This window comes from Populus nigra, chromosome 12 (genome assembly GCF_951802175.1).
Source record: "Populus nigra chromosome 12, ddPopNigr1.1, whole genome shotgun sequence".
In the NCBI taxonomy this organism is placed as follows: domain Eukaryota; kingdom Viridiplantae; phylum Streptophyta; class Magnoliopsida; order Malpighiales; family Salicaceae; genus Populus; species Populus nigra.
In genome coordinates, this window is record NC_084863.1 from 1,287,408 (window position 1) to 1,295,510 (window position 8,103).

General features: G+C 35.5%; 2 protein-coding genes across 9 annotated transcripts; both read left to right on the forward strand.

Moving 5' to 3' along the window:
- The first annotated feature begins 170 nt into the window (after nucleotides 1-170).
- On the forward strand, nucleotides 171-4,296 carry LOC133669289 (putative cullin-like protein 2). Of its 4 annotated transcripts, none has more exons than XM_062089364.1 (9): nucleotides 171-317; nucleotides 1,153-1,318; nucleotides 1,423-1,519; nucleotides 2,289-2,474; nucleotides 2,609-2,656; nucleotides 2,730-2,933; nucleotides 3,036-3,113; nucleotides 3,607-3,699; nucleotides 3,908-4,296. In XM_062089364.1, exons 2-9 carry the CDS (start codon nucleotides 1,191-1,193, stop codon nucleotides 4,016-4,018), a joined length of 945 nt encoding a protein of 314 aa, XP_061945348.1. In that variant the 5' UTR covers nucleotides 171-317; nucleotides 1,153-1,190; the 3' UTR covers nucleotides 4,019-4,296. The 4 variants fall into 4 exon arrangements, with proteins under 4 accessions (XP_061945348.1, XP_061945349.1, XP_061945350.1 ...); XM_062089365.1 differs by lacking the exon at nucleotides 171-317 and adding an exon at nucleotides 333-1,046; XM_062089366.1 differs by lacking the exon at nucleotides 171-317 and having other exon boundaries at nucleotides 333-1,318.
- A 604-nt stretch (nucleotides 4,297-4,900) lies between these two features.
- LOC133669288 (non-functional pseudokinase ZED1-like) lies at nucleotides 4,901-7,873 on the forward strand. Of its 5 annotated transcripts, XM_062089363.1 has the most exons (3): nucleotides 4,902-5,111; nucleotides 5,687-5,760; nucleotides 6,251-7,873. In XM_062089363.1, exon 3 carries the CDS (start codon nucleotides 6,261-6,263, stop codon nucleotides 7,293-7,295), a length of 1,035 nt encoding a protein of 344 aa, XP_061945347.1. In that variant the 5' UTR covers nucleotides 4,902-5,111; nucleotides 5,687-5,760; nucleotides 6,251-6,260; the 3' UTR covers nucleotides 7,296-7,873. The 5 variants fall into 5 exon arrangements, 3 of the variants coding, with proteins under 3 accessions (XP_061945346.1, XP_061945347.1, XP_061945345.1); XR_009833868.1 differs by having other exon boundaries at nucleotides 4,901-7,345; nucleotides 7,428-7,873; XM_062089362.1 differs by having other exon boundaries at nucleotides 4,901-7,305; nucleotides 7,428-7,873.
- Nucleotides 7,874-8,103: the final 230 nt, after the last annotated feature.

The window sequence follows — 8,103 nt, forward strand, 5'->3', positions numbered from 1 at the left end:
AAAGAAATATTTTGAATAGACTTGGACCTGCCATTGGGCCATTCAATAGCTCACTGGGCTGTCATCTCAAAATTGCGCCTAGAGGGAAAACTAATCAAAGAAAACGCCCATTTTTCCCGCTTAATATCATAATTACCCCTCTGCCAGCCTCTTTTTCCCTTGCACTTTCTCACAGAGCCAGTCACAATAAGGAGTCTTCCAATCCAAGAAATCTCCCTCACACACACATAAAAACGCACCTCTAAGTTTGCGTTTTACCGATTCTCTTCCTTACTTTTCTACGAAAATCGATTTCTTTTGCTTCTTTTCTTGTTCCAGTAATTCTTTTTAACATTTAATAATCTTTATTTTCTTTTCGTTATTAATTTCTGTTTGGTTGCTAAGAAAGTTTTCGTGAACTGAACAAATTGTTATCCACGTTCTATTTCTTTTTATATGCAGTACTACGTGATGTCATTTAATAATCCTTATTTTTTTTAACATTTTCACAATCTTTATTTTCCTTTTAACATTTTCATTTTCATTTTCGTTATCTTTATTTTATTTTCATTAATATTAATTTCTGTTTGGCTGCTGAGAAAATTTTTGTGAACTGAACAAATTGTTATCCATGTTCTATTTATTTTTATGCGCAGTACGAAGTGATGCCATTTGATAATCTTTATTTTTTTTTGTTATAAATTATGTTAATTAATGATGATTATATATAAATAACAAGCACCGCTCTTAATTGTTTTTTTTTCTTCAATTTTTTTAGGGCAATGCAAATTTTTAGTGTGTTTCTAGTTTTAGGATGAGTGTTAGTCTTTACTTGAACTAAGAATTTATTTATTTATTGTTTTAGATTTAGTTGAAAGAATGATTAATTAGTAGTAGTAATTAGCCTTTGTGCGCACATGCGTGGCACGAAAATCGAAGTTATTGAAATTGATGGGAATGTGGGTCCCGCCATTTGATGGCAGTGGATTTTTCGTGTTCGTGCATGGATTTTTGTGCTGGATAGCAATGTTGTTTGCTTTCGATTAATGATTAGTGGTAGTGATTAGGTGAGATTTTTGATGTGCTTATGGTGGGCGATTTAAAGATGGCTAGTAATGTAGAGTTTTGAATGGATGTAATGTTGATAGTAAGGTATTGTTTGTGTATTGATAGGTGAATTTGGAATCAAGGTTTGAAAATAGCGAGGAAAGATGTTGGAACCTGAAGAAGAGAGAGCGATGAAGATGGTACTTGAAGACGGGATAATGAAGACGAAGAAGATTATGGAAGGAAATCAAGAAGTGAATTTTACTATTGAAGAATACCAGAGGTTTCATCAGTATCCTCTATGAATACATATCTAATTCTTTAATGCATTGTTGTTTGTTGTGTTTTTAGTTAATGTTGTTTCAATGGATTAGATACCCTTCACTACTTTGGTAGATGTGTTTTTGACCTGCATTCTGCTAGCTATCGTAATAACTCACATTGGCTTCTTGAAAGATTTGTTAAGAGCTTGGAAGAGAGCATCAATTCAGTGGTAAGTTTCTTTAGTAGACGAGTTGCTGTTTTGGTCCTTGGTAGAAAGAGTTTCATCGTATTGAATTGCGTTATTTCATGCCGGAGTTCAAGTTTGGTTCCTTTCAATGTGTATTCAAGCGTGCAGTATCCATTCTGCCAAGAAAATCGAACTTCCATAATTGTCCAAATTTTGATATACGAGTGCATGCATTCAATCTCTGCTTGACATAAGTCGAAAGCTGCTCACCCTGTCTGTCATTCTTTCTGAACATTGACCTCAGTCATAAACATCCACACTTTCCTGTGTAAAATGAAACAACTGAACCTATCAATTGATGGACTGATATGTTATGCCAATGAAAGAGAGAAAAGCTTGTTTGTTTGTGCTAAATTATCTGATTTTGCTTCCTGTTTTTTTTTTCTTTCTTTTTTTTCTTGTCAAAAGTACCATGAGAAGCTCTCCATCAGTTAGCAGTGATGAAAGTCAAGTGGACAAAGCCATTGAATCAGGATCATCCGGTAATTGGTCTATGGAATGATGCCTATATCAACAGATTTGATCTTTGGATCCAACAGATTTGATCTTTGGATCCAACAAATTTTTCCAATCTCATAGTTGATACCTTCCATAGCATGAGTTCCGAAAAATAAACCATTTCTGGTGTCTTCCATAGTGCTGTCGCTAATTTGTCAACCGGTCAATCACTAACATTCATCCTTGGTATAAATGGAAACAATTACAACTGTATATTGATGCTTTATGGATACTTTTGCTATTCCACTATCAGGTATTGCCATCTTTTGTGGACAAACGCGATGCGCTTTTGTTGAGAGAACTCATCTTGATGTGGTCCAATTACAAGATGATGACAAAGTGGCTCTGCAAATTTTTTGAATCCATTGACCGCCACTTTGTCCCCAATATCTGTTATTGTTCACTCGATGACATCTCAAATAATAACTTCCATGACCTGGTAAAGAAATTTGTCATAGTCTTTGTGTTAACTGTGTTTTATTTTGCAACTAACATCTCCCCTCCTCCTCCTTGTATATTTCTTTTGAATTTTGTCTATGTTTGGTATTTATTGATTTGTATCTAAACTCGCAGGTTTTCAAGGAGTTTTATGTCAAATTCCAGGATGTTGCAATATCATTGGTATGTAAAATTCAAGTTTAATTTGGATTTTTTTTTCTTTTCTGAAACTCACATTTGAATTTTTTGACTGCAGATCAATCAAGAACGTATGGGATTGCACATCGACTGCAGCTCGCTGAAAAATGTTTTTCTTGTGTTTATGGAAATGCATAAACATACAGGAATAGCGTATTATGAAGGTATCGAGAGTGTTATGCTAGAAGAAACCTCTAATTACTACTGTCAAATGGCTCAGCAGTGGCTATCACATGGTTCACCAGCGGATTATGTTCAAAAGGTTTTCTTTTCATATTTTTGTTTGAGATATCAGTGGTCTTGATGTCTGTTTGGGACATGAAATACAACATTTAGCTTCAAAATATTATTTTAATATTCTTAGGTTTACCGGTGCTTGGAACAAGAGGCAGAAAGAGCTGATCGTTATATGCCCTCTGGAACACAACCCAAGCTATTAAAGGTACTTCCACTGTTTGTAGACCCTAAACATTGTTGAAATTAAATTAACAACAAATTTTCCATATGATGATATTATTAATCTTGAAGTGTAAATGATTTTATCAGCTCCTAGACAACTCCACCTATATTTAACCGGAAGTTTTGTTGAACTTTCTGCTCTAGTTCTTTTCACAAACCTTCACTGTTCGCTTCCAAGAAATGCAACTTCATTCTCCCTCTTAGGTCAATCTTTAGCATTTGAAGTAAAACTGGACTTGAATTGAGTCTAGTTTTGTAATTGGCAAGCTAGCAGGCAGCAAAAGCTGTTATATTCATCTAAAGCTCTTGATTATTTTGATAAGTAAACATTGGTCAACAAATTTCTGCGTGCTGAAATCATTTTGTGGGTGAAATATCATAGTGGTTTGCAAACTGCAACACTGATGGTGAATCAAACTGGACAGGCATTAAATTTTAGTCCATTTACGGTTTGCTTTTTCTGGTTCCTTATTCAGGTTGTCAAGCAGCAATTGGTTTATGAAATATTGGACAAATTGGTTGAAAAGAAAAGACTTGAGAACTGCGGCCTTGTTACAGATTTTTATCAGGTGTGGTAAACTTCTAAGAGATCTTTTTTTTCTATCACTTGATGAACTCGATCCATATTTCTGGCCTTCCTTTTATTGTCATAAGGTCTTCAATTTGCAGTAATGGCTCCTCACTAAAGGAACCATTTCCGGAAGGGGCAGAAAAAAATTAAGCAGATCTTATTTTCAGCAACAATCTAAATTTACTCTATGCTTCGACCATTTGTAGGAAATGTTGTCAAAATGTGCCAACATGACTCTTCAAGAGGGAAGCTCATGGACAACAGAAGAGTGGTTATCTGCTTTGTTGACGTCATCTTTGATCTGTCCTTTGTCTTAGTTTTCTCGATGGTGGCGCTTGGTGAGATGTATAGTTTTTTTTTTTTTTTTTGTATGATATTTTGTCATCCTTTTTTCTCCTGTTAAGCTATATTCTGTTCTGTGGGTGGAAGTCGAAGATCTTTGACATCTTCTCCTCATGGATCTTCAGACCGGACTAGGTGTGATTGGTGATGGCACTATCTATATCAGTGCATGTTCCAAGTACGAAAAAGGAAAGCACTTGCTGTATAAAAATTCACAGTTGGGATGTTTCAGAAGAATAATACGATAATGATATTCAAGATCCTACAAAAATAAATTAATAATAGAAGTATGACAATTAGGAAAAGAAAATAAAAAATCCTAATTTCTAAACAGGAGAAATCTAGGTTGATGTTGTAGGTTAAGAGCACAAAATGGTCTTATTTTTATTTCAAAAAGATCTCAAATGACCTTTGATGATCTTTTAAGTGATATTATTTTTATTTTTATAAATTTATTTTTAATATTAGCATATTAAAATATAATCTAAAAATATTAAAAAAAATCAAAATTTATTTTTTTAAAAATTGGACGGCAGTATCAAACAAACACAAAGCTTTAATCTTCTAAAGCATCACCAGATTTCTAAGCCAGTGTTGTATAAAATGTGCGATTTAGACAGAAATTGTTAAAGAATAATGGAGAATAATTTAGGGATACATTTTATTTTATTTTATTTTATTTTATTTTTTGATAACCCGGGGTGTCCGGGCCAGTTTACACGCACCACAACTAATCCCCGGACTCACTAAACACCCTGCAAGCCCAGTAGACATGCAAGATACCGCAGGGGTGATAGACATGCATGCTAGGGCTCGAACAAGATGACAGAGACAAGGAAACCTTGCCTATGCCGCTGGGCTACATGCCTGGTGCAATTTAGGGATACATTTACGATCACAGGTTATGGTTGCCCTGATATCAACGTTGACTTGTGCAAGTCTAAATTTTTGGCCTTTTGGAAGGCTCTCTCTCTCATAAACACACACTTGCACAACGAAAAGCACAGGTTTCTAATCCGGGGCAAATAATTCTAGTTTGGGAGGTGTCTTGACCACTTGCAGTCAGAGGTACACCGTCCTATCACCTTCACTCGTTTTTTGGATGGATTGCATGTGATTTGATCACTTTATGCCTCTTGCGCCTGTTTCAAAGGAAAACTAAGGCTCTGTTGTTCAGTATTTGAGATGATTTGGTGTCTCGTTGGTTGTGGATATCAACATTTTTGTGTTTCTTTGTCACTGCTTACTTGGTATGAACAGAGATTGTCAGTTTGTTGATTATACATTTAACAGCTTCAGAATCACTGATGCAAATGTTGGAACCAAAAACAACTAATGTCCTGTTCGAGTATATATATATATAGCAAATGTTCTCCCAATAAAGGTCATAGCTGAAACAGTTAGGGATAAGGGATGGAAGTCCAAGAAAACTGCCCGAGTCTTTGAGATGGAATTTCCTCTGCCCTACTACCGTCTTGTCTTTGCTTGAGAAAGTCCACCCTTATCATTTCTTACCTATATTATCTTTACCCAGAAAGTTGAATCTCTCCCTTTTCCTCTCTGTCTTATTTTTTCTAACTGCAGGTGGCTTCTAATCTAAAGCCAAGTGGGGTTCTATCTTTCTCTCTCTTCTACACACACAGGAGACTGGGGTAGGGTTCCTGGTGGCTGGTGTACATAAGCTCTTTATTTTGGTACCGGACTTGGCCATTCACAGGTACACTGCTTTATCCTTATCATGTTAACTCACTTGCCATGAATTCTACTGTTAGAGAGTTTTTGTAGAAGATTAGGGAATTGTTTTTCATCTTCATCTCTGATGCAATATTAATCATAGATATTTTAGTTTGGCCATTATGGAGTGTGTATTATGCAAATTTCTGAACTGGATAGTTACATGGATCTTAAAAATCAATGGCCTTATTTTTCTGCAATTCATTCTCTGCTAATGATTTCCGGATCTATGAGGCTCAAAAGGAGGAAATATGATGGAAGATTGCCATTTTAGCATTGTAGATCACCACAAGGACCTAACTTGTAAGGAATCTTGCATCAAATCCTATCATTAGCGATATGAAAAGATACATGCATCACAAAATTGAAATACACAGCTAGAGATAGACTGGAATGTTTTCTTATACAAGTATAGCCTATATATGATTCATTTGGTGTTAGAATTTAATGTGAATTCTGAGTTTAATGAATAGAATTGGTGGCATGAGTACTTGCTGGGAGACCAAGAAGGATAAGAAAGTAAACAAGGAAACTGCATTCATAAAGAATGGAAGCAAATTACTGGAGAAGCTTGTTGACATTTGTGATGGAAAATGCAATTCTATTCGTAGTTTCTCGGCCACAGAGCTCAAGAAAGCAACAAACAACTATGATCCACAGAAAATATTGACCAGCGATTCAGGCTATAAATTGTACAAGGGTTTTTTGCAAGGCAGACCTGTTTCTGTTAAGAAATTTAAGGATGACGATGAACAGTATGAATATTGTTTCAATGACATTGTTTATGCATCAAAAATGAGTGTACATAAAAGTTTTATGAAGTTGTTAGGCTGCTGCTTGGAGGCTCAGATTCCTATTCTAGTTTTCGAATATGTTGGAGATTGGACACTTTCTGATTTTCTATGGGGCTCTGAGGAAGCCCGTTGTCAGCCTTTGCTATGGATTCCAAGGTCAAAAATTGCAATGGATATGGCTAATGCAGTTGCTTTTCTTCATGCTGCTTTTTCCAAACCCATTGTTTTTAGAAATATCAAACCCTTGAACATCTTACTGGATGACAACCATGAGGCCAAATTGTCAGATTTCTCGATCTCCATATCAATTCCTAAAGGTGAATCTCATGTACGGGATTCAGTTGCAGGGGCAACAGGACTCATCGCACCCGAGTACCTGACCACTGGTAATTTCAATGAGAAGCAAGATGTTTTCAACTTTGGTGTATTCCTACTTGTGCTTTTGTCTGGACAGATGGTGGTTGATTTTTCTCGTCCTGAAAAGGAAATTCTCTTACAAGATCATGTGAAAAAATGCATTGAAGATGATAGGTTTAACAAAGTCATAGATTCCACTATCATTGCCGAGGGGACTTGGCCAGGAAAAGAGCAGCAATTGCAGGCTTATACAGCACTTTCCCTGAGATGCATCTCTGAATTAGCAGAAGATAGACCAACAATGATTGATGTTTCAAAGGAACTCAGGAAAATATATTGGTCTGCAATTTCTTGCCGTCAGCAATAAGGATGATCATGCATACCTTTTCCATTGACTGATACTACCGATTACTTCTTGTAATGAATACGTTATCTCATCTTCTAGCTGTATTTACTTCGAAGCTGCAAATAATACTTTTCTATTTGATGTCCTTAACAGGGTCAACTTTCGATCCTTTTTATGCAGTCTTTGAGGCTACTCCATCAGGAGCTACTGTAAAATGTAAAAGGCTAATACAGAAGAAAATAACGGAACAAGAAGTCAAGAACTCCAAGAATTAAGAGTAGGCAGCAGCATCATGCTGTTATCATAAAAGAAAGAGCAAAGAAAAGGAAAGATACAGGCTGTGCGTGTCATTCTGAAATGTTTCCAAGTGTTATTTGGTTTACATGTTACAAGGGGAGCACAATGCATGAAACTCAATAGAGAAAAGGAAGACTACTGCAGGAGTTGCTGATAGCCTGAGATATTCATTGCATAGATTGAATCAGAATGAGGCAAAGAGTTGTTTGGTGAGACTCCGAAATATGAACATACTCTCTCAAGTGGAGTGTTTTTTTTACTTGAAATTTATACAAATTCACACTTATGTGTTGTGCTATTAATTAACTCGTAATAGTTTAGATGTTAGTGCCATGATTCCGTATCAAATAATCATTTTAATTTAAAAGTTTAAACTATTAAGTAAAACTTTAACGATGAGCATTTTTGAAATATCATTCAAGAAAGGTATCATTGAAGAATGTTGTCGATTAGTAAACTATTTGAGTATGGAAATAACTAAAGAGTTGACTTAGATGCATGGAAACATTATCTTTTAAGGTATTTATTTATC